This window comes from Nylanderia fulva, unplaced genomic scaffold (assembly GCF_048542155.1).
Source record: "Nylanderia fulva isolate GAGA-0341 unplaced genomic scaffold, ASM4854215v1 Scaffold105, whole genome shotgun sequence".
NCBI classification, from domain to species: Eukaryota; Metazoa; Arthropoda; class Insecta; order Hymenoptera; family Formicidae; genus Nylanderia; species Nylanderia fulva.
Window position 1 is genome coordinate 177,420 of NW_028189248.1, and position 27,560 is coordinate 204,979.

The following is a 27,560-nucleotide window of genomic DNA, read 5'->3' on the forward strand; positions in this document are numbered from 1 at the left end:
ATTAATCACTTATTTCGAGTATTTAAAATACTGATATACAGTAATTTAAGTGCTCGAAATAAGTGATTAAGTACTCGAAATAAGTAATAAATTGGTGTTACTAGTGATAAATTTCTATAAGAGTTCTGTTAACAAAATATATCTTATCAAAAGACAAAAATATCAGGTTCAAGATATTTTATTCTAACAATAAGCTTATCATAACAGAATCGAAGTTGATGAATAAAATCATCGATCGTCATTCGATCAATGCTTGATGCAAATGCACATGCTGATGAGGGTAATTAATATCGATTTCTTCTCTATATTTCTGAAACTATTGATCAAGGTATATGAAATTGTTCAACCGTTTCAAGGAAAATTTATTAATTTATTATTTAATTAAATATTTAAAGTAAAGATCACCTATTGTCAATACATTATATTTTTACACTCGATAAATAATTTATTTATTTTTCGTACAATCTCTTCACACTAATATATTAGCATATTTATATCTTTTATGAGAATTAATTTAAATATAAAATTTCGTATTTAAGATTATTTGAAGGAAATATTGACATCAAATTACACAATTTTTGAAACTATACAATTTTTGTCAAATATTTGTCGATGTCACTAATAATTTCGAAGTGAATATACAGAGTGTCCCATAAAAAATTGCTAAAACTATAATCAGTTGTCATTTTTTAATGCATACAGTTATTAAGAAAAAATTGTGTTGGAAAAAGAAGTCAGCAGTTTTTAATAGATGTAAATAAAATGTTTGTATATTAGTTTATTTTATCTCTTATAGAAATTTATCACTATAGTAACGTCAATTTATCACTTATTTCGAGTATTTAAATCACTGCGTATATCAGTATTTTAAGTACTCGAAATAAGTGATTAATTGGTGTTACTAGTAATAAATTTCCCTTGTAGAAATTTATCACTAGTAACGCCAATTAATCACTTATTTCGAGTACTTAAAATACTAATATACAGTAATTTAAGTACTCGAAATTAAGTGATTAAGTACTCGAAATGAGTGATAAATTGGCGTTACTAGTGATAAATTTCTATAAGGATTCTATAAGGGATTGATAAAAAGTAATTAAAAAAGTGCTAATAATCACATAAAATCACATTTTATTTATATCCATTAAAAAATATAGTACTTTTTTCATTACTTTTTATCGATAAAATAAACTGGTATACAAATATTTTATTTATATCCATTAAAAACTGCAACTTTCCTCTTTCCAACACAATTTTTGTTTTCTCAATAACTACATCCTTTCTTTAAAAAGTGTATGTTAAGTCGATTACTCGAATATATCGAAGCGTTGAAGCCTCTTTTTCTGCGATGCTGATTGAATGCTGGCGCGTTGCGATATATATTCGTAGTTAGGGTAGGTGCGTAGCATTCGAGCTCCTCGTAATGTAAAAATGATGTGTTCTATTATGTACATAATTTGAATTCCCAAATTTTAATGAATTAAAATTATGTATATAATAGAAACTCGAGAATTAAAGTTATGTACATAATTGAAATTCAGCAAATTAAAATTATGTACCCTCGCGAAGAAAAAGTTTGTTTAGCGCGCGCGAAGCGTGCGCTTGTGTTATCTAGGGTATTAAAAATGACAGCTGATTAGTTTCAACAATTTCCTATGGAACACCCCGTATATTCACATGCATTCTTTAAAAAACAGTTCTGTATATATATATATATATATATATATATACGAAATTTATTAAATAAAACTGCCTCTACGCAATGTTTACATTTGATAGCGGCACAGATACGATGACTCTCCGTCCGTACAGTAAAATATATAATCTTCCAATAAATATAAGCATTATTATCATGCCATTATCAAGATTATTTAAACATCGCGCAAGAGGTAAACTGTGTGTGATTTGGCTCAAAATCTTATATAATACTTATAGAACGGTAAAATCCCTAACAGCACATATCTCGAAGACGTTCAGAGAACATCCTGAGGATGTTCAAATGTCCTCTGGACATCCTCTGATATCTTTCGGATGTATTATGCTATATTAAAGAACCGTTATTAGATATATTATTATGTAGATTTATTTGCTATATAAATTAAAATCATTATGTATATAGTTCGATGTAACAACTATCGAATGACTACTGTCTACTGAGACTAGTAGTTGGAGGCTCTTTGATCAACAATGATTGTACAAATGGTACAGAGTTGAAGAACCCATAGTCAGTCTTATGTAACATAAAAACATAACACATATATATATATATATATATATATATATATATATATAATTAATATATACATATACGGACGGACGGATGGACTACATTTTTATATTTGTTAAAACGTCTATAATTCAATTATTAATTCAACAGAAATGGCAGATCAGTGCCATATGTTTGACTTTATAGTCTCAATCTGATTTACATTTCATTGCAAGAACAATTGCATTTATTGATTATTTCTTTAGACGTATGAGCGTATTTTTTTTTTTAAATTCTGTTAAAAAAAAAAAAAAGAATAAATATTCAGACAAGCCTAGTCCGTTCAAAAGTCAATGATCTTGACATGCGTTGTCAAGGACATATTCCCAAGTAACTTTTGACGAGTTGATTTTATAAGCAAAAAATTTTTTTAAAAATTCGTCTCTTATTAAAATTCAGATACGAATCACCTAACATCAATCAAAAAACGAAAAAAAAATCGGTTCGAAAAATCACTTATTATAATATAAACAGGGTGTCCCATTTGAAGTGACAACCTCAAATATCTTTTAAATAAAGCATTTTATAGAAAAATGTTTCAATCAAAAGTTTATAGCTGCTTAATCAGACCCAAAATTTAACCAATCTTTCAAAAACTGTTTGAATTGAATATCTGTAAAATCTGGATCAGAGCGATAAGAATTGGTGGATTTCATCTAAAAAAATTGGTCTGGGTCTTATTGAGTATTATTGAGTATTATTAGGCCTTAACTTGGGACATGGACCCAATATTCAATTTAACCATCAGATTGTCATTTTCAAACCTCAAAAACAATTTTTTCTTGAACTCAACATTTTTAAGACTATATGCCAAAAATCGACATGTTGCAATGAATTACATATATAATATAATAACTTTAAACAATGTTTTGGGCCTATTGGAGAGTTTAACAAAAAAAGAACAAAATTGTTTTATTTTGAGGCATAAAATCCAAATATATACATTAAAACATAGGGGTTTTAATTTACAAAAATTATTTTGGGCTCTACTGAATCCAAAATGAACTCCTGATCCAAAATCTAATAAGATCATCTACTGGCCTGCTTTGAACTCAACATTTTTAAGACTGTATGCAAAAAAAGTTTTGTAATGAATTACATAATAATAACTTTAAACAATGTTTTGAGCCTTATTGGATGACAGAATTTAACAAAAAAGAACAATTTTTTTTTATTTTGAGGCATAGAATCCAAATCTGCACTAAAAAATAAGGGTTCTAATTTTAAAAAAGTATTTTGGGCTCTACTGGACCCAAAATAAACTCCCGATCCAAAATCCAATAAAATCATCCACTAGTTCTCTTTGAACTCTATCACTTTAGTTTGAAATATTTTTCCCCAAAATGCTTCACTTAAAAGATATTTGAGGTCATCATTTAAAATGAGACATCTTATATATTACACCGTTTATGAAATCTCTATTATGCTCACATTTTGCGCACTCTACTTCGCTTAAGCAACAATTCTAAAGATGTATATAAAATGCCATAAATATAAATATATACGTACATATAGCTACAAACTACACAGGTATACCAGCGAAGATCGTTAATACTGAACTTTGTGTTAAAGAATTCGTCTGATGAGAATGACACACTTATTAAAAAATATCGCGCGCGCATCATGTATTGTGTATAATACATAAAAATAGAACCGGGAATAGAAATGTTCAATTTGTCGGTACATTCTCATCGTCTTGCTGATCGCTGGTCTCAGCTGCGGAAGGTATCGTGGCCAATAATCTAACGGCCAGTCTACCAGGGGACCCCGGGGGTTCGGGTTCCTGAATGGCGAGTTGACGTGTCAGTCGTGGCTTCGGTCTAACCGGCCTCGGCGTATTGCTACGCGCGCTAATCTCTAAAGAGGCACTGGATCTCGAGATGCGCCAGGTACTGGTGCTGGCAGTGGTTGCGGAGCCCGAGGAGTCATTCCGGGACGAACTCAGGTTTGAGTCCTGCGACGGCTTCCTGGTGATCAGCCAGGAGGAGGCTCTGCGTTTCGGGTCCAGCAGCCGGAGCGGAATGCCGCAGTGATGTGTCTGCCGCCAGGAGTCCGACCTGGACGAGGAGAAGTTCTCGCTGGATGATACCGAGGACGCGCGCTTGTGCTGCTTCTGCTGGATCTGGGCGATCTGGTAAGCATACTGATCGCTGCGCGCGTGACGCGCGTGCCTGGAGTCGCGCGCGCATGGCCAGAAGATCGAGCCGGCGCTCCACCAGCGGTAGGACTGAGCAACGGCTTCCAGTTTCCAGTAGTCGGGAATTCGCGCAGACGCACGACGGAGCGGCTTGGAGCGGGCCCTGGTTCTCCCGCGACGACCGATCGACCAGGCTGTTGGTGTTCGCCGGTGTTTGCCGATTGCTGAAATTGGAACTGTGCCGGCACCTGCCGATACCTCGGGTCACTCGAGACTCCTCGATCGCCTTGCATATCAACACGCAGTCCTTCTTAAACTGCTTTGTAAGAATCGCGTATAGGAAGGGATTGCAGCAGGAGTTGAGCGGTAAGATGAACACCGCGAAGACCTTCGCCTGCTCCAGGGACACTAATTGCAATCCGAAGGTCGCTGTGAGGGAGAAGAAGGCTATTGGCGACCAGCAGAGAAAATCGGTGAAAACGAGCAGAGCCATTCTCTTCGCTATACGAGAGTCGTTCGAGTTCCACGCCTGAGAGCCGCGTATCGCGCAGTACATCTTCAGGTAGCAGCCCATCAGTATCAGAAAGGCAACTCCGTTGATGAGCATGAGAAATACCACGTACGCGAGCGCCGCGCTGCCGTTGGTTTCGAATGGCAAACAGATGGCGAATTTTCTGTAATCCGAAACTCCTAATAGCGGTAGACTAGCCATTAACAGAGCAAAGCACCAGCCTATCGTCATAATGTAACCCGCGTGCTTCAGCGAGAGCCGCTTGTTCAAGTGCATCGCATGCGTTATTGCGTAGTTTCTTTCCAAAGTGATCACAGCGAGGGTGTAGACGCTCAATTCGGAGCTGAGGACACCTAGAAAACCAGCCAGTTGACATCCGGGTGACATTTGCCATGGTATCGCGTACATTCGAAATTCCCCCAACGTTGATGCATCGACGACGGCCAATAAACCTGAAGAAAAATTTCGTTCATCGAAATAACGTATTTCGCTAGTATAATACAGGGTTATTCAAAATGATTCATCCGATTTCGAATAAACTCAAATGAATACAGTGCGCTATTGGACACAATCACTTATATTTTGACCGATTACTGAGGATAATTAGCATGATTGATTAATTAGAAAGTTCTGTGTTCAATTAATCAATATGTCCAATTGGACGCTATCCATTTTAAATGATTACACTTTTGAAGTTTACAAATACATAATGATTAGTGATATATGTAACTACGTAAGAGAAGTCACTTTGAGCACTTAAAAGGTAAAAAACAAAACTTGGACACCTATAAGCACTAATCTATGTATATTTATAAACTTCAAAATATAGTCGTTTAAAATCAAATAAATCATTTTGAATAACTCTCTAAATATATACAGGGTGTAACTAAACAAAGTATACGAAATCGGTGCAAAACGACAAACTAAATCGAAAAGTCCTGAGCCATTTTTTAATTTGAGCTTTATTTTTGATGCTATAAATTATTAAAGTTTGCCAATTAGAAAACGGAAAACAGCGTAGGCATCGCCTTAGTAGGCGTGGCCTATTAAGGCTTAGCCACACGCTAATTGGCAAACTTTAACAATATATAGCGTCAAAAATAAAGCTCACAATTAGATTTAAAAATGGCTCACAATCAGAGTTTTTCGATTTAATATGTTGCCCTGCACCTGATAATGAATTTCGTATACCTTTGTTTAGTATATAGCAAATATGTAAAGTGTAGATCTATATACATGTATAAGAATAACATGTTGAGTCGATATATATGAAAGAGATAAACGAGAGAATCACCTAGATAGACACCCATGAAGAAGTCGGCAGCAGCCAAGTTGCAGACTAAAAATCGCGGCACATCCATTTTGCTTCTCGAAAATATCAAGACAAACACTACGGTGCCATTACCGAGCATGGCGAGCAGGAAGACTATCCAAACGCCGCACCGTAAAGTCCACCAATCGAACAAGTCTTGGCATGGTAGGAAAGGACCTGAAAATAGTTCGTATGCAAATTAATCAAGAATACATAAAACATGTCGAACATCGCCACCAGTTCGTAGCATTTCTAGGCCACTTGTAATAACATACCGGGTTGCGGCAAACATTGGATGCGAGAGGGTACGAGTGTCCGAGTTGTCGTTCGTGAGTCTAGATCCTCGAAATAATCCTCTACGTAGGAAGGCAGGTTTCCGGGATAGGTAAAATCTGAACCAAAGTTAGCCCAAAGTTCATTTATCTGCGATCCAAATTTGTCGGTCAAGTTATCTAAAAAATGTTATCACACTTCAGTGCCGCAAAGATCGAAGACGATGATGCGACATGATTGCGATGTTGCGAGAAGATACTTTGCTCTTCATCCCGTCCATCGAATAATAAATGTGTAAATGCTTTTTAAACAACCGAGATGCTTTGCAGCAGTTAAGTGTTAAAAAAAAGTACGATGCATATATATGTTGAAAATGTAGGATGCAAAATGTAGAATGTAAAGAGTAAAGAGAAAAATATATAAAAAAAATAAAACAAGAGAGAGAAAAAATCACTTACCCAATTGTGGCCAAATATCGCTAAAGGTGGAGTTCCATAAACTGCTATCAAAATCGTCGGTGGGAAACAAAATCGATTCCCGTACCGGCGACCTCGTGGCAGACTCCTCCACTTCTTCGATCGATAGGAACGAGCAGCAGTGATAAGCGTATGACAGCAACATTGTTTGTACACGTGGGAATCTTTCGGGTGACGGAAATTCACGCAGGGCAGGATTGTTGAACGTCTTGAGATGTAACAGTCCCGCGAGACCCCTTATTGGCAGTGTAGGAAAAATATTGTTTCCCAAATTTCTACGAATAAACAAACTGATTTAATGAAATTATTAGAAGTAGGGAGGTTGCAAAATGGTTGAGTTTGCACAACCATACTTACAGGTCCTGTAAACGTTTTGTTTCTCTAAATGCGTCGGGATGTATATATTCGATGTAATTGCTCTCTAAATCTCTAAAAAATAATAATTAACTGTAGAAATAAATAAAGATTAATCGAATCAAAGTAATTAAAGTCAAATATATGTCGCACTTACAGAACCTGAAGTCTAGGTAATCCGGTGAACGCGTCGCTGGAGATATTTTGCAGATTATTATGGGACAAAAGTAAATCGTGCAACATATTTAGACCTTTAAAGGCGTCGTCAGGTAACGTGGAAATCATATTACTAGCTAAATCTCTAAAAGAAGAAAAAATTTACATCGTTTATAGTGTGCCTTTTTTCATACGTTCGATAATTTATGTATACGTATGTATTATATATTACATACTTACAAAACGCGGAGTTCATTGCAGTCTCGTAAATTTGGTATCTCCGTCAAATGATTGGATTTCATGTTACTAAAATCAGAGATGATGTAAAATGTATTTAAAAAACACAAATCTTTAGTTGGAAGAGCAGTCGCCCGGCAAGCGGAAGGTCTCGGGTTCGATTCCCGATTCAGCCGACTTTCGGACCAATATTTTTCTCGTCTATTTCTTTACAGGGGATGTTAAGAGAAGGAACAAGGAGAATTTTTGAGATCCCAACCATAGGATTCAAATTCCTTAGTTTCCAATTTTCTTATCTAAATTTGTCGCAATAACATCGCGTTTGGCTCTTTAGTCAAGATGAATATTGTGGTTTACAAATCTTTAGGTTTGTTCTTTTTAGCTAAACTGGCTATTCTAGTTCAGAGTTCATCTTTTACACCATATAGGAAGAAAAGAGATAAACTCTGAACTAGTGCAACAGTTTAGTTAAAAAGAGCAGACTTTAACACTTGATGATTTATTACAAAATTCTGTAACTCTTCAAACTTACAGACTTTTGAGTTTCGGACATTGTCGGCAAAGATCAGAAGGTACTTTCTTCAGCTGGGAACGATCTAATCTCAATATCTCCAATGATGTCGCTCCATTCAGATTAGGAAAAAACCGTAACTCCTTTGCATTCGATATTATCCTATAATTAATAAAAGCAATTGTCGCGTGCAATTTTGCGGATAAACACGGATAAGAGAAATGCGTGTAAATTACTTACAATTTACGAAGTTTACCAAGATTTTGGAAAGTCTCCTCGTGTATCTCCTTAATGGGATTTCCGCGCAAATCGAGCGACACCAAATCATCAGCATGGCGCAACGCATCTCCTGCGAGTTGTTCTATTCTATTGTTCGATATAGATCTGCATAAAAAAAATTATGAAAGCTTAGGTCACACTCAAAAATAAGTAAATAGACAAAAATGTATCTCAATTTTAACGAGGCAATTGTAGAAGATTATAACCTCTTAACGCGCAAACCTAACAATAAATTGTGTCCCAACCCCAAAAAAATCTAACTCAAACCTATTTCAGATTAAATTAATATTAGATTGTTTATATTAAAAAATTTGATGAAAAATCATAAAAGTGACCTTTCAACTTTTAAAAAATTTTTTTAAGGACTCTATGTATAATATTTTATGGAAACTGGTGAAATTGGTTGGTTTTTTTCGCATGTTTTGTAGTTTGTGACTTCTTGAATAAAAGATGTAATAGCTTCAAAGCTATAAATAATGGATAGTTGCAGCCAATGTTTGATTAGCTGCAAATTAGTAATAACTATCTATTATTATTTAGTTTTGAATCTACCTTACAGTTTTTATTTGGCAGATCATAAGTTAAAATAATGTACGAAAGAACCAGCTGATCTTGTCGAGATTCAATTTTATAGAATTAGTGTGGGGTTTTTGAATCTATATGAAATAGTGGATGAAATTCTATCCTGATAAAATCAGATTGTTTGACTGGCTATATAGCTCAGTAACTGTCCATCATTTAGCTTTGAGGCTATATTTCATCTTTTGTTCAGCAGATCATAAACTACAATTCCAAATGTGAAAAAAACTAGCCAATTCCACCGAAATCCAATTTCCGTAAAAATTGTTTGCAGAGTTTTTTCAATTTTTTAAAAAAGAATTAAAATATTGGAACACCAATATAAAAAATTACTTGATTGTAGCGCATAGTTTTGTGAAATTTTTTTCTCGATTAAAAATCTATCAAAGATACCTATCGATCCCGGAAATAACATTCTTCCCCCAAATTAATTCGGGCAGTGCTTTATTTTACATTATCACGAAAAATATAATTATTTGCCATTTTGTCGCAAATAAAATCCGTGCGTTAAGTAATTAAAATTTCTTCTGGACAACGCAGAGATACTTACAAATCTTTGAGGCCAGGTAGATTTACAACAGCAACCGGTATATTAGTCAAATAATTCTCATCAAGTTCTCTGAGGAAGAGATAAGACACGGAGAAATTTTATACAGAACACAGTGCATGAAGATAGACAATTTTGTATATATTTTTTTAAATACTTACAGTACACAAAGGCTCCCCAAATTTATAAACGCGTCGTTGTGAATGGTTTGCAAGTGATTACGTCGAAGAAATCTAAAAGTAAAGTGTGGTACATGTGAATATTCCGAGAAAGAAAAAATTCTTATGTACTCGTATGTAGGAGAGGCCGGGGCGAAGTTGTCATTACATTTATTTTGAAATCTATATGTTATGTGAACTCGTTGTTAATATTGTAAACGCTATTTATGATATCCACATGACCAACAAAATTTAGTGAATTATATGCCATGTTGTGATTTTGATTACAACAAACGTATTTTCAGTAGTCAAAACTTTCAGTAATCAAAATCACAACATATATATATACATATATATACATACATTTATATATGTATATATAGTTATATAATAGAAATCCATATACATATTCTTTTCTATCGCAAGATTTCTTTACGCAAGAAATATATAGTAGAAAAATAATTTAAAAAATAATTTATTATCTTTTTTCGAAAATATAGAATTACGCGATTAGATTATACAATATTTTTTATATATATATTATTACATATACGTATAATTTTATATATTTTTATATTGATTATATGTAAATAACTTTTATTTCTCATTTCTTCAAATTTCAATTTTCTTAAAAAAAATGCAAAAAATATTTTTTTTAAATTATTTTTTAATTAATCTTTTCATTATTTTTTTCAGTATTTACAAATAGAGATTATATAATAGAAAGAAAAAATATACGGACATAATTTTATGTACGCAATTATGATATATATTTATATGTATATGATTATAATTTTGGATTTTTTCGCGAAAATTTAATGTTTATTTTAATTTAAAAAATTTTTTATGGATTAAAAAGAAAGACTTATTTATGCATATGTATACAATAAATGCACATATACTTACAAAATTTCGAGGTTGAGAAATTGATGGAAAGCACCTATTGGAATGTCCGTTATATTATTGTTGGTTAAATCACTGAAACAGATATATATAAGAAAGTAATTCTAGACATCGCACTTTACAAGGTAGTATAAGAAGCTTTCGCAGCTAAAGCTATAACTATAACACATGAGAATCGAATATCCCTCATCATATGTTCCCGACAACATATATATCTGGTGTTTGAACACTAGAGAAAATACATTCGCGTAATTTTTTCTTTTTATATAGGAATATATTTTATTTCAATTAATTAATATAGTCGAATATCTCTGAAACTATGTAATGAGAAAATATATGGTATATGTATATGTCACACAAAAAGTTAAAAAGTTTCAACAAGAATTAATGACTACAACGAAAAAAATATTAGGGTGTTCCATAAAAAAACAAACTAGATTGACCAAATAACCTTGAAAAAATGAATTTTGTTAAAATTCAAAAAATATTCTAACAAATTTTTTAGGAAAAAATCGATAATCTTGAATTTTAATTAAGTTCTTTTTTCAAGGTCATTTGAAGGTCAATATAGTTTTTTTACTAGACTAAAACGACTCGAATATTTTTTCCTAAAATAATGTTTAGGAAAAAAATTGATAATTTTAATTTTTAACTAAGTTCATTTTTCAAGGTTGTTTAAAGGTCAATCTAGGTCAGTTCTTTTTTTTAGAACCACCCTCTAATATTTTCTCGTTGCAGCCATTATAGTTTCAGATGAAATATTCGGCTATATATCAATTAAAATAAATGTATATGTGCGAGATTTGCGGAGAGCGAAACAGGCGCGCAAAAATGATGTTTTACTGGCGAAGGATCATCTCTTACGCGGGGCGATGTCTTCTAAAAATAAAATTCTTTTACGAAAGATTCTCTTACAAGTGAGAGAAATCATTGCATATACGAGGCTGATTGTGCTCGCTTACGAAAACATAGACTCGATGATCTCTTAATATAATTCTTGCTCTTCCGCACTCTTAATATAGAGACTTTATCAAAGATGTTCGCCCATTTTGGACTCAGTCATTAGACATAATTTTGTAGATATAATAATGGTAGTATTTAGTATTAAAAAAAATAGTTTTGGATCTTCAAATCTCCGCCATTTATTCGTTTAATCGCTCATCATGTTAGAACTGTCCAAGATAAATTCCACGAAAAGATATCTTGGATGCAGAAAGAAATCTTTAGGAAAGGATGAATAAAAAAAATGAAAATTCTGACAGCCAGGTTCAACTATAAAAAAAATCATCAATTTAATGCAAACGTGAAAGCATTTTATAAGCATAAATAACAAAATGGTACACCAACATTGATCGATGAATGTTTTAGACATTGGCACCTATAAATTTTCAATCCTCTCATAATAGCTTACAATTTGGTACATGTCTCATCCCTGATCCCAGAGGACCTATAAAAATGGACGAAGTTCTTTCTGTAACAAGGACTCTCCCTCTTTCTTTCTAGCAATCTTGTCTGCGGTTCAAGTAAAAGTTCAGCTTATGTCATTGGGATGGGTCCCTTTAAAGTGTATCGCACGCCTAAAGTATATTTTTATTTTATTAATTTATTAATTTATTTGATTAATTTTTATTTTTTTATTAATTTTTATTTTTTAATTTTTTATTCTTTTATTAATTATTTTTTTTATTAATTTTTATTTTTGTTATTAATTAACTTTCTTATTAATTTTTTTTATTAATTTATTTTTCACGCAAAAATTTATTATGCAAAAATTTTGATAAATCTTAGAACCTCGATCTAAGTTTAAACTATTATTGAAAAACCGGTCCTAAGTCAGAGTATATACTTATCGAATAATCGAAGTGATGAAATGAAGTAATCACGCTTCGAGCGATATATATACACATATATATATATATATATATATATATATATATATCGAAACGAGCGACACGTAGAGATTAACGTGAAACATCGGTTAAGAATCCCAGAGAGCTTTTACGGGCATAACGTGGGCGATAAAAAAAAAGTGGGGACACTGTTGAGGAAAACTAGCGAATCGCTTTTACACGCTCGTGTCGCGAGTCGAGAGAAGAAAGGACCGGAGGGGCTGGATTTTCTCTAGCGTGGATTTTTATGGGTCCTTCGACCTTCCTCCGACTCGGGATGGATCGATGTCTACTTATTCGTTTAGCAAAAGGGAGGCGGGAGGGCGCAAAGGGAGGGTTCTATATAGTAATGAGAGAGAAGGGAGGAAAAGCTTTGTTGGGTAACGCGAAATGTTATTCAACTGTAATAACAACGAGAGATGAGTAATTACTATTGAAAGGAAATTGAAGGAGAATTCGTGCCTAACAAGAACGGATGGTTTTTATCGTTTAATATAAGCGAAATAAGGGAAATCTGTCATGGATTTATGTAAGATTGTTATTGCAAATGGCTAACGAGTGAGTTATTTGGCCGACACAACAACCTCGCTAGCACGCAATCGCCATTAACGGACTTACGTGACACTATTGTGTGATATATATGTATATATATAAATTATATTATATAATATATATTATATGCAATAAATATATTGTATATAATATATATTACATGTTGGAGCATATTTTATACCAATCAATCATTTTTTGTCCCGACCATTTTTAATTTGTTTCATTTTTTTCATGTTTTAGTACACATATATATATATTGAAAATAACTTTTATGAATGTTCTTAGATTTTTATCTCTATCAATTTCCGAGTTATAATTTTTTTTAAATTTGATCTAAAAATATTCCACATACCTGTAATTAAAAAAATTAAAATATTGTCATTAAAAAATTCATTTTCGTGTTTTTTTAAATGTATTTTTCAAAATAATATTTACAAAATAAAAAAAAATTAATAGTAGTTATTTTTTTCCCTCAATAAAACCTCTGATTTTTTTTTTAAATTTATTTTATAGACTTGAAAACAAAATTTTTTGAGCCGAAAAGGAAGTTCAAATATTTTCAATTTTTTATGACCATTTTTGAAATTTTTTTTAAAGTCATACTTTTGGTATTTTATATTCCAATTAATCAAATAAGAATATTTAAATAAAATATTAATAGACACTTTTATTTCGAAATTTTAAGGATCAAGAAAAAAAATTCTAATATCTTAAAAAATTTTTAAAATTGGAATTTTTGTGTAATATATATTATATATAAAATATAGTGTTTCCTAAGAAAGTACAAAAAATAGAAGAGAATCTGCCTTGGCTTATTTTAGAAAAAACAAATCCTATATAAACAAATGTTCTCTCTAAAAGATACAGGGTGTTAAAGTTGTGAGAAAAATAATAAGAAAATTTTAAAAATCTGCCAAATGTTTAAAGATGTTTTATTCAAATTATTGTTTTTTAAAGTTTAACAATTTTTTTTAACCCTGAACTAAATCTGCACAAAAAACTTCTTATATTTTTTCTTTTTTTTTTAAACAATAAACCATTTTTGAGTTAAGATAAAAATTAAAAACTATAAAAACTGATGCAAAAACTGTAAATTGAAAACTGATAATAATCGTATCACTAAATCACTTGCTTATTCTATTTAGTATTTCGAAGCTTCGAAGTTTGAGATGTGTCTATTCAACCCCTATATTTTTCTTATTTTTTTCATAACTTTGACACCCTATATTTTGAAAATAAAGCAGGACATATGTTTATAAGACTTTTTCATCCTAAAATAAGCCAAGGAATATTTCATTTAATTTTTTATATACTTATTGTTAGGTAAATACCCTGTATATTATGTATTATATTCTTTCTTATTTATACTTTATATATTTACAATAATAAATTTGTCATTTTTTTTTAAATTTGAGATATTTAATATTTTTTACGTGCATATATTTTCAAAAACATTGTTGAACATTCAACACAAATTTTGACAAAAAAAGGGAGAAAGAGAAAAAATGATGCAATCCTTGTCTGTCTGTGAATTGAGCTCACAGTATTTTTCCTCTCATTCATTCATCTTAAAATAGAAAAAACATGGTCAGAGATCGCGGAGCGTCTTACGTTACTTTCGCGCGCTCTTCTTTTATTATATATTTTTTTTAAGTTTCAATGGAACTTTCTCGGCGCGTACGAACATTGGATTCTAATTACGCTTACGGGAACCGTGATTTCCCCTTACGGACTTACAGGCCTTTGAAAACTTTCAACGCTTCATGTTCAAGGACACCTTGAATTTGCCAGTCTTTTGTACTCCCCGACGCTTTTATATAATTTGAGTACGTTTTATGAATTTATCTACGTCAAAATGACGTCATTTTGCCAGCTAATGACGTCATTTGCCGTCTAATGACGTCAAAATGACGCTTGCTACCTGGCTTGCTCATTATTTTAAAATATTAAAGTATCGCCGTAAAAAAATATCTTCCAGAAAAGAAGAAGTTATATATACGGCACATTTTGCAAAACTTTCAATAACACTAGAAATCTACAAACAAAAATTATTTTGAACAAGATGAAGTGTTTTTTTTATAGATTTTTGAGTGCTAAAAACGATACCGCAAATCTAGCCACAGTAGCAAACTGACGCCATTAAACGTCAAAATGACGTCAAAATGATATATACTTGCTAGCTGGAAAATTTCGTTAAATTTTCAAAATAATTAAGATTTGAAGAATGTATAAAAAGTGGCTTTTTTACGATATTTGAGATTTTTATGTAAAAAAGGTTAACGTTATCTGAGAAGTCTGATCAAATATCATGAATGTATTGTTCATTCCCTATGAAATGCTTTTTTTATTTCAATATCTTTTTAGCTATGTTATAAAAGATTAAAGGTGGAAAACTACACTTTTTATACGGAAATGTTTGTGAGGAAAAAAGGTATTTTAAGAAAAATTATTTTTTCCAAAATTGATTTTACTATTATTCGTCCCCTTTTAGATCATACAATTTTTGTATTTTGCCTGGACAATTTTTTCAAAAATGCATTTTTCGAAAAATTTAAGATAAATAATTAAAATGAGACACTCTATATATAAATATACATTTAGTAGAATTTATTACGATAAGTTACATTATGTGTATGTATATCAATATAATATAATATACAAATTATGAGTATAATTATATATTATATGACTTCATCATCTGGTCGGAATATATCTGCACAAAACTCTGTAATTAAATCCTTCCTAACATGGCTATAAATTAAGATATCGAAATAAAAAAATACATTTTATAAGGAATAAACATGACATATCTGATCAGAATTTCCAGATAACATTAATCATTTTCATAAAAGAAATTTAAAATATCGCAAAAAAGCCATTTTTTGCATATTAAACCTCAATTATTTCGAAAACCTGACGTGATGGTGAAAATTGGCTTGCTACATCGTCTTCAGCTTTCATAAATTTATAAGAAACACTTTTGGTTTAAAATAATGAAAAAAATATTTTTTTAGTAAACTAGTATAATACAAAATGTACCAAAAAAGGACGGACATACAAGAACAATTCCGACGCAATTCCAGTCGCCTTTATATATCGTTTCACGGATAAAGTGAATCAACTTCGGGAATGAAATTACTTTCACAATAGACATCACGCGCCGAAACGTGAGAAGAATGATGAAAAAGCATGATGAGAGGCGCACCTTCCGTATTCTTAATAATATTAACGAAAGAACATCAAGTTATACAAACCTATACGTTATACATATATAAAGGAATCTATCAATAAATTATCATCGATATATCACAATGATGAATTATTTATATATATTCAATTCAAGTATAAACGATCCGGAAGAAAATTCTTGATACCCCTCGTCGTTTCTCGAAAATTGATTAAATTTAAGGGAACAAATAGATCGTATCGCTTAAATTCATACAAGTAAAACAATTTTTTTTAATATTTTATATTTTATATTATATTTTTTATTTTTATTATATATTTTTTAATCATTTTCCATCATGTGTTTTTTCCATTTTTTTAAATTTTAGGTTTTAGGTAACACAAATATTTTTGAAAAATATAAAAAATATAATATTATATTTTTTAATATTGTTTTTTAAAGAACAATACAAATCATATTTGTACTCTCAAGTTCAATCGATATAATTCTAAGTATTAAGTAGACATAAATATATAATTTTATATAAATAGAAAAAAAATACAAGAAAAAGAAAAATTGAGACGAAGTGACGCGAAATTTATATCTTTAGTATATTTTTTTAATCATTTCATCTTGTTTCTCTTTTTTTTCTTTTTTTACAAAATATAATTTTAGGTTTTAGGTAACACAAATATTTTTAAAAAATATATAAAATATATAAAAAATATAATATTTTATTTTTTAATATTGTTTTTTAAAGCAATACGATTCATATATTTGTACTCTTAAATTTAATCTATATAATTATTCTATATAGATTAAATAACAAATAAATAATTTTATAAAAATAAAAAAAATACAAGAAAGAAAGATTGAGACGAAGTGACGCAAGAACGATAATGTGTTACGTCTATTTATATATTTTTTTCCAAAAAGCGACTAAAAATAGCCGACTTGCAAAAAAACCGGGATATTGTTTGTCCAGAGAGAGAAAAAGCATAGGAGGGCGAATTAGATCGATTTGCTGGTTTTCGCGCGAGTTTATCGGCGAAGTACATATTAGAAGAGCAAAAAAGTAGCACACGCGCTTTTTTATAGCGACGGAAAATAAAATCGCCAGCGCGATTCTGTCCGCGAAAAAAGAATCGGAGCATCGACATAAAAATTCCGCTTGTTTCCCCCTGCTTTTGCGCTCCTAAATCACGATTCATAGAATATCGACTGTCATTTCATTTGGTATGTAGGGCGCATCACGCATAGTACGTCACTTCTTTTATTTTACCACCTATAGTATATATATATATATATATATATATATATATATATATATATACTATGGTGTCCTCCGAATATATATATACATATATCGCTCAATCGAAAGTTCCCGTCTCCGCGATAACTTTTATATATAAGTAGTATAAGAATAAATGCGGTAAAAAAAATTAATAAAAATAACGATAAATCGGAGAAAAAATCTATGGAGAAAAGAACACACACACACGCCTCAAATAAGGTACATAGCGTGCATAGTTAATTATATGCTTGAAGAATCGCTGCTCTCTTTCGCGAATATATCCCGCGGCTTTCTTATTGCGAAACGCAATACTTACAAAAGTATAAGTATAATTAAAATCAGGAATATATATTTTTTCCTCATTTTTTTAACTATGTAATAATAATAATTTTAATATGTAAATAGTAATAACAATTTTTAATAATTTTTTCCTGATATTTTAATTATAATTTTAATTATCAGTAATATATACAATTTAAATGTCAAGAAAAAAATATTATATTATATATTAAAATTATTATTTTATATAAAATTATTATATAATTAAAAAATCAAGAAAAAATATATAAAAAATATATAAGGAAAAAATTATTATATAATTAAAAATCAAGAAAAAATATATAAGGGTTCCAGACCTACCATAAAATCTAAATGGCAAATTCCTAGGATTTTTCCTCAATGAAAATGTCGGGACATCTTATACATAACTTTCGAATTATAAGCAGTCAAAAATAAAAGATTTTTTGGAAATAAAAGTGTTTTGTGGAAATAAAATATTAACAAAACTACACTAAAAAAAATCCATGTATTTTTACATAAAAATTACTTGTTCAGAATTGGAAAATTACTTGCCTATCACTGTAATTTATTTTTCGATTTCTTTTAAAGTGAAAATACATATTAATGTAAAAATACATTTATAATATAGGTAAAATTAATATTTTTATGCAAAAATCATATGTAATTTTAAATTTACTATTTTTACTTTATTAGAACTTTATTTTATGAGTATTTATCAATTTTATTTATAACATTATTTTATACCATTTATATGTACATTACTAGCATTTCCTATGTGTAATTTCATGTTCAGTGAAATATTTTTAATCTTGAAAATATTTAAGAATATATTTCATATAAAGTTACATATAATCTGTAATCTTTCATATAAGTAGCAATATTGTATGATTATGCTGGGTTGGAAAAAATCTAGCATAATCATGTAATTTTAAATAAATATTTTTTTCAGTGTAGATTCTTCAGTTAATTTCAGATTTACTTTAATAGAATTTAATTTAGTTACAAAAATTTAAGATATATATATATATATATATATATATATATATATATATATATGATGGCAAAAATTCAGAACATGCAAAAAATAATGGTCTCCCTCGACATTTTGCGGGAATCTGTCATTAACAGGTTCTGCAATAGGTCTGGGACACCTTGTATATTCTTGATTTTAATTAAACTGATTCTTGAGACTTTTTAAAGAGATACATAGATATACGGGTCTGGAAAGCCCGCGGCTAGAACCGTATGTAGGCCGCGCGATGTCAAGTGTCTATTCATCGTTTATCCTCTCTAAATGCATTTTACAGGGACAAATTTCAGGCATCATTTGTGCGTCATTTTTTCGATGCATATACAGGGTGTAACTGAACAAACATATTCGGAGGACAGCATCAAATTCTTTGACTAATTTTGAAACGAATTTTTCTCGGTGAAAATAGCGAGACACCAATAATTTTCAAGATATAAATAATTGAACACAAAGGTTTTCTTGCAAACTAAAGTTTGTGGAGTTAAAATATTAACAAAACTATATTCTTCGGTTAATTTTAGGTAGAGTTACTTTAATAGAATTTTAATTTAAGATTTATTGTTAGTTACAAAAATCAAGATGGGTAAAATTGGGAACATGCAAAAAATGATGACCCGTTTCCAAATTAGTTACAGAATCTGATGGTATGTTTCATGTATGTTTTTTTCAGCTACACTTTGTATACTTATAACCCAATATACGCAACTATAGATATTTTTATCATCGAGAAAAACAATCTACATTCTTCAGTTAATTTTAGGTAGAGTTTACTTTTTTAATAGAATTTTAATTTAAGACTTAGAGTTATAAAGGTATAAGATGACAAAAATTGAGAACGTGCAAAAAAATGATGACACAAAATTATTGACCCGTTTCCAAATTGATCACAAAATGATGGTGTGCTTTATATACGTTTTTTCCAGTTACATCTTGCGTACTTATTCCAATACATAGATATTTTCATTATTGAGAAAAACAATAAACAATGGAATAATAAAATCTAATACCGAATACCATCAAATTTGTGGCCAATTTGGAAACGGGTCATCATTTTTTGCACGTTCTCAATTTTTGCCATGTATGTATAACTAAGTTTTTGACAAATACAATATATTTTATTTTTTTAGCAAAAGCGCTTTATTTTGTAACTTAATCCAATAAATATTTTCATTATTGAGAAAAACAATAAGCAATGGAATAATAAAATCCAATACCAAATACCATCAGATTTGTGGCCACTTTGGAAACGGGTCATACTTTTTGCACGTTCCCAATTTTGGCCATGTATATTAGGTTGTATCTTTCTAACTAAGTTTTGGACAAATACAATATATTTATTATTTTAGCAAAAGTGCTTTATTTGTAATTAGACGATCCATTTTTGAGCGTCTAACAATGTACGAGGATCTTATTGACAGAAACCATCAACCAAACCCGATCAGCTGTGGATGTTCCAATCTCGGCCGCCGAGATTGGCTCTCTCTTGAAGTTGCGAAGTTGTATACTCACATTTTGGTGACGTTAACGGTCCGTAAGAGATGAACGTTTCGGATCGGCTCGACGGAGAACAAATCGGCGCCGCGACACAACAGCTCCCGCCCGTCGGCGGTGACGTTACACGCTGGGGTTATCGCGCTCCCCGCGGTAGCGCTCCACCGGAGAAGGATGAGGCTGATGATGCTGATGATCCAAGCCGAGATGACCCCTCTCCGGCAAGACCGCGTGCACATGCCGGCCGATGATGATCTCTCCCAAGGGCGCTTCGTATACTTAATTCAGCTTTTACAGAGCTCTCGCTCCCCCAGGGGTTCGCCGCGCCCAGGACGGACGGTCACCTCGTCAGCGTTCATCACCTCCTCGTCCATGTCCGGCACCCCCGTAAGGATCCGCTTGATGAGGGTGGACGGGAGCACGAGGAGGTACACACTTGGAGAGAGGCAGTTTCGGAGAGAACCAGTCGAGATATACGGAGAAAGAGAGAGATGGTGAGTCTCCAGCGATGAACTCTTCGGTGCGTTCCAGGTTCCAGGTAGGCGACCCTACCCACTCGCACCGCGGTACATTCACCGACTGAACCGATGTCGTCCAAAGCCTCGCGGAGCCTCCTCCACTACGTGGTGGGTTCCCGTATATACACATGTATATATATGTATATATATCGTACGCACATCCCCACTCACACCCCCACCAACATCCCCCCGACACCCACCCTGGACCACTCGAGTGACTTTCTCGACTCGATCCTGCAGCGCGCGCCTGAGATGCCGCTTCCCTGCGATAGAATTCGCTACCTTCTTGAGCAGCGGCGAAAGCTGATTCAGCGGGGAGCATCATTTTCATATATTTAATTTTTCTATCTCGATATAAGATCTCTGGAAGAAAATCCTATAAAAAAATCTTGACCCATTTGATGTGAATTTGATCCCTAAATTCTACTCTTCATTTTTTTTTATATAATTAAATTATTTTTTTATTTTTAATACATATATTTTAAAATTACTCTTTATTGATTTCTCTTATATATATTATATTCTCAAATAAAATCATAATTTTTTATTATCAATTTTTTATTATTAATCATTTTATTCTTATTTATTTTTTCTTAATAAAATATTGAAAAAGAAATCCTGAAAAATCCTGAATCATTTAAATGTGGATTTAATCCCTCAAAACTGCTGAACAAAACTGTCAAATTCTCTTCAGAATTTATTCTTTTTTTTTATAATTAATATAGATTATTTTGTGTGTGTATACCCATACAGCACAGATTATTGCAATTATATTGCAGCAACGTTGCAATGTTGCAAGTTGCAATGCAACATTATAAAGACATTGCAGAGATATAGGTGCACAAAATTCCAGCACACTTGTAGCAACATGACATTAATATTTCGGAAATATTGCATGTAATCCAAATTCTATAATTTATATATTGTAATATATATAAATTAACTACAACGTATTTTCATTAATGATTTATTTACATTTATATACCTGTATATGCAACATTAGTTTATGGTTGCAATAACAATGCATTATTGCAAATTCATAACATTGCAATATTGTTGTAATATTTTGTTGCTAATCTTCCAAAAAGCGGACATTTTAACATTGCTACAATTCAACAGCAATGATGTAGCAACATTTTGCAGTGAATTTGCAATATTGCAATATTGCGGTGAAAAATTGTTGTAATATTTTTGCAATCTATCGGTGCTGTATGGGTATATATATATATATATATATATATATATATATATATATATATTGAAATTACTGAATATATATATATTTTTTTCTTGATAAAACCTTGGAAAAGAAATCATTATGATACAGATTTTTTAAATTTATATTTTCTCTAATAAATACTCAGTAAGAAATCATGAGTTAAAAAGACATAATCAACGATTTTTTAATCAAAATAATCAGTTGATGTAGTCTAATCTAAAATTTGGTCGATTAAATGTTTTTGTGTTTTTCAAACTCTATATTAGCCATTTATAAAAAGTTAAAAATGTGTAAAAAAATGTTTATAAGTTACTTTTGATTAGACATTTATTTTAAAATAGAATATAAAATTATAATATATACACTGAATATACTTAGGCAACAGAGTAGTTTACGTACAAATCAACAAATCAATTTACGTACACATCGATATATACGTAAAATTTGTTTAAAATTCGTCCTACGTTTTTCTGTTGCAGAATATTTTTTTTTGTTTTGTATGTAGCTCAAAAATAGAAATAATTTTATGACATTTAATTTCCATTTTTGCCAGCCTTATATAATTCTCACGACAAAAATCAAATACGAGAAAGCTCCCAAGGAGAACAGAAAAGTCAAAATGATGTCAATTTGACGTCATATTGACTAAATTTATGTCATTTTTTGGTCAGTATTTAGTCAATATGACTTCAAATTGACATCATTTTGACCTTCTGTTCTCCTTGAGATAGTCACATAGCGGTAAATGTGTATGTGTAAAAGAACTAACATTTAATAAAAAAATATTTACAAAATCATTACTATAAATATTTATTTTTACATACCATAAATATTATATAAAATATTTATTCTCTGTTTTAATAATATGTAAAGATAATAAGTAAAGATTTTTATAAAACATTTTCAAAATATTTATATATTTATATAATATTTAAAAAATATATATATTAATAAATATTTATAAATCTTTATTATAAATATTGTGTGCTGTCTGGGTATATACGTGCCTATCTATTTTTAAATTTAATTTTTTATATTATTAAATTTAAATATCTCAAGAACTATTTGACTTATTTCCTTAGTTCGTTTTCTAATATCACGACGTTAATGTCCAACAAACGTAGGACGAATTTTAGTATGAATTTTATTATGTAGAAATGTGTCAATTTATTTCTTAGCAGACTTGATAAGGACCTGAACTAAGGTCGAAACATGTCTGAATTTTGAATAAATAACTAAAGAATAACATTGCCAGTTGTGGTCGATTTATTAACACATTTTATATTTTTATTTGACTTTTATTACAACGTTCAAATTTAACAGTATAAAATATTTTTATTTACTGTTATTATTTTATACGGTTTTATTATTTTATTCTTATATTTTTATATTATTATTTTTTCTGTTAAAGTAAAATAAATTTTAAAAAATTTGATTTAAAAATTGATTATATTATATACATAATGACGACATAATTTAAAAGATTCCTTATCTCTCTCCTTTTTCCCTGAACTTCTTCTGCCAGATCCGAACAGATATCGCATCGTAGATGAAATTGCGTATTCCTTTTATAGTACTATATATGTATATACGTACTATGACAAGTCACAAAATCGATATTCCTTATTTTAGTGTTGCACGCGTATTGTTTTGTCGCGTTCTACGTCCTTGGATATTCTAATTTCAATTGCTCGATCGCAAAATTTCTCAATATTTAACTGTAGCATTCTTATAAAAAAAAAACTTAAATTTTTTGACGAAAATATATTTTTAATGATTGAACCCTTTTTCTATTTATTTTCTTAGAATATTTACAATTGGTTCTTTTTTAAAATTTAATTCTCTAATGCACATTCTTTTATATGATAAAAATAACAAAAAGATCATATTATCATATTTTTCATCATAATATAATATCAAATTATTTTTATATTATATGGATAATTGATTCGAAGTGAAGCATTTCATATTAATGGATGACTCATATTATTAATTGCTTTCTTATTATTTTTGTTAAAAAAGGACAAATATTTATTAAGATTAACTTTCTAATTCTCTAACATAATTAAGTTATATACATTTTTTAGAATTTAATTTAAATTTTCTATCAAAATATGCAAAAAAAACATGAACATGGGCGTTTGCAGGAATTTTTTCCAGGGAGAGGCATGATTAAATTTTTTTGTTTCCTATTATATTCTCCCTTAATTTTTTAAATTCAAATTTTTAATAATTTTTTTATTTTAATATTTTATTATTAATATTTTAATATTTTTATCCCTAACAGCACACGTATCCCGAAGACGTTTAGAGAACATCCTGAGGATGTTCGAATGTCCTTTGGATATCCTTTGAATATCCTCTGAATATCTTTCAGATATGTTGTGCTGTACTATTATAGGGATATTACATAAAATTGCAGATAAATTCCAGTGTTTATTCACAAGGAGAGTAAATGCTTAACTTTTTTACTAATTTCAAAGAGGGGGCAAATGCCCCCTCTCGTCTCCTTCTGCGGACGCCCATGGGCATGAAATACTTTGCAATTTATTATTTCTTTATATAGGTTTTAGTAAGAAGTGATTATAATTACTTTTATTTCAAAAATTAATATAAATTACTAATATATATATATATAGTGTGTTATATTTATGTCTTTATTTTTGTATGATGGCAATAAATTATTATGATATTTACATAAACTTTCTTTTTATAATAAATAAAATATATATCTAAACTAATGTGTATTAATTAAAACTAATTTTAATAAATATATACCTATTAAACTATTAATAAATAATTGATTTACTAAAGTGAATTTTTATTACATAAATATATAAATATATATATATATATATATATATATATATATATATAATATAATTGTATAATGTTTTATATCTCAATATTAAGCAAACTAACACATTGAAATAAATAAGTGCAATATATCAAAGCATTTACCTTTACTTTAATTATATTAACTGATATTTCAAACTTTTTTATTTGATTTGCATTTTCTTTCTAATTTATTCGACATAAGTAATGTACCACATTTCAGTTGCACTTCAAAATTTTAAAAATATGTAATAAATTTATATGTATATATTATATAATGTATAATATATAATATATAATATATTAATTGAAAATTTTTCTTTTTGTACTTTATATTTATATTTTATACCAATAATATATATATATATATATATATATATATATATATATATATATATTGGGAATTCCATACCAAATCAACGACTTTTTTCCCCGACCATTTTTTATTTGCCTTATCTTTTTATATCTATTGAAAGTAGCTTTCATGAATTTTAGATTTTTATCTTCATTAATTTCCGAGTTATATATTTTTAAAAATATTGACTTTAAAAAATTTTTTAAATTTTAAATATTTATAACTTGAAGAAAAATGAATATATTGTCATTAATAAGATGGTCATTTTTTTCTTCTTTTAATGTATTTTTCAAACAAAATATTGAAATAATTAAAAAAAGAAAATTTAATAGTGTGTTAGTTAATTTTAACCGAAATTATTATTTTCTCCTTGTAGAAATTTATCACTAGTAACGTCAATTAATCACTTATTTCGAGTTCTTAAAATACTGATTACGCAGTAATTTAAGTACTCAAAATAAGTATAATAATTAAGTACTCGAAAGAAGTGGTTGAGTACTCGAAATAAGTGATAAATTGGCGTTACTATAGTGATAAATTTCTACAAGGGGAAAAAAATAATTTCCGTTAAAATTGACTAAAATACTATTAAATTTTCTTTTTTTAATTATTTCAATATTTTGTTTAAAAGATGAAAAAATAATCATCTTATTCATGACAATATACAAAAGATGTAGTGTAATATAATTTATTTAAATGATAAAGAATACAGGATCGGAATTACGAAGTTCTCGCTCGTTCCTTTATATTCATTTTTCTTCAAGTTATAAATATTTAAAATTTTTTTAATCTTTAAAAATCAATATTTTTAAAAATATATAACTCGGAAATTAATGAAGATAAAAATCTAAAAAAATTCATGAAGGCTACTTTCAATAGATTCAAAAAGATAAAAAAATGAAGTAAATAAAAAATGGTCGGGAAAAAAAGTCGTTGATTTGGTATGGAATGCCCCATGTGTATATATTATAATTTTATATTCTATTTTAAAATAAATGTCTATAATAAACAAAATTAAACAATCATATATAGTAGGCCAACTAAACGAGCAAATAAATAAGATGTAAAAATTTTTTTATTAATAGTTAAATCATTAAATTAACATTCCGTTACAGAATCGATATAAATTGTAAACGTTTCGACTGCACTACAGTCTTTATCAATACATAAAAATCAAATATTAAAATATAAAGTTAGATGTTAAAAATACAAAGTTAGTTAAATATTAAAATATAAAATTGAAACGATTCTTCGCTGTTGACCAATAGATATGCAAGGCGATTGGTCTGAGATGCCAAGTTATGCGACATTTGAGCATGCTACGGATATAATACGCGAATTAAATCAATGTCAGAAAATATTAAAAAATCTTTCAACTTACATTATCGTTTTAACAAGTCCTTTTCCCCGATATTTCAAGTGTGTGTTGCGAAGTCTGAATACCAAATGTCAAAATAGAGAGCGTGATGTATTTATTTATTACCAATGTTTTTTCTAAATTATGATTCAGCAAATTTTTTAAGTATGTCAAAATAACTACTGTCTAACAATTCGGTGTCTGTATTTAAATTAATTCCATTTTTCTGTTCTTTAATGTGGATCATTTCAGATATTAGTCTTTTTTGGTAATTCTTTTCATGATCCATAATTTTAATATTGTCCCAGTCAAATGTATGTTGTTCGTTTAGAATGTGTTCCGTGATAACCGAATGTCTAGCAGAGTCTAATTTAATATTATTTTTATGTTCTTTAAGTCTCGTTCCTAGCTGTCTTTTTGTCTGTCCGACATATGTGGCGTCACAATCGTTGCATTTCAATTTGTAAATAACGTTAGAATTCGTGGGGCAATTATTTTTGTCCTTTTGAACTCTTATGAAGTCATTTAATTTTTTAATGCAACGATATCCTACCACTACGTCAGGTCTTCTTATTGCTGAAGCAACTTTCTCAGATATTGATTCTATATATGGTATGACAAAATATTTAATGTTAGTATTAGTATTATTAGTATCTGTTATATTGTTATTATTAGGCTTGTTAAATTTCTTAGTTGAGAGATTTTTTAATCTGCGTTTTATTTCTGTGAAAATTAGATCAAGAGGATAACCGTTGGATAGCAAAATGTTAATAGCTTTCTCTATATTTTTTTTGTGAAATTGCGGATGTGATAGTAATAAAGCTCTACCTACCAAGTTATAAATTGTTCCTATTT

The 27,560-nt window shown here is 29.7% G+C and overlaps 1 protein-coding gene across 1 annotated transcript; it reads right to left on the minus strand.

Annotated features, from left to right (window-relative positions):
- Positions 1-497: 497 nt before the first annotated feature.
- Positions 498-21,026, minus strand: rk (G-protein coupled receptor rickets). Its single transcript, XM_029307874.2, is given in 14 exon segments — positions 498-4,493; positions 4,495-5,366; positions 6,209-6,403; positions 6,502-6,678; positions 6,958-7,250; positions 7,333-7,404; positions 7,487-7,630; positions 7,726-7,791; positions 8,255-8,395; positions 8,474-8,617; positions 9,642-9,710; positions 9,800-9,871; positions 10,703-10,774; positions 20,440-21,026. Coding segments are annotated over 14 exon segments (3,096 nt in total). The 5' UTR covers positions 20,661-21,026; the 3' UTR covers positions 498-3,935.
- Positions 21,027-27,560: the final 6,534 nt, after the last annotated feature.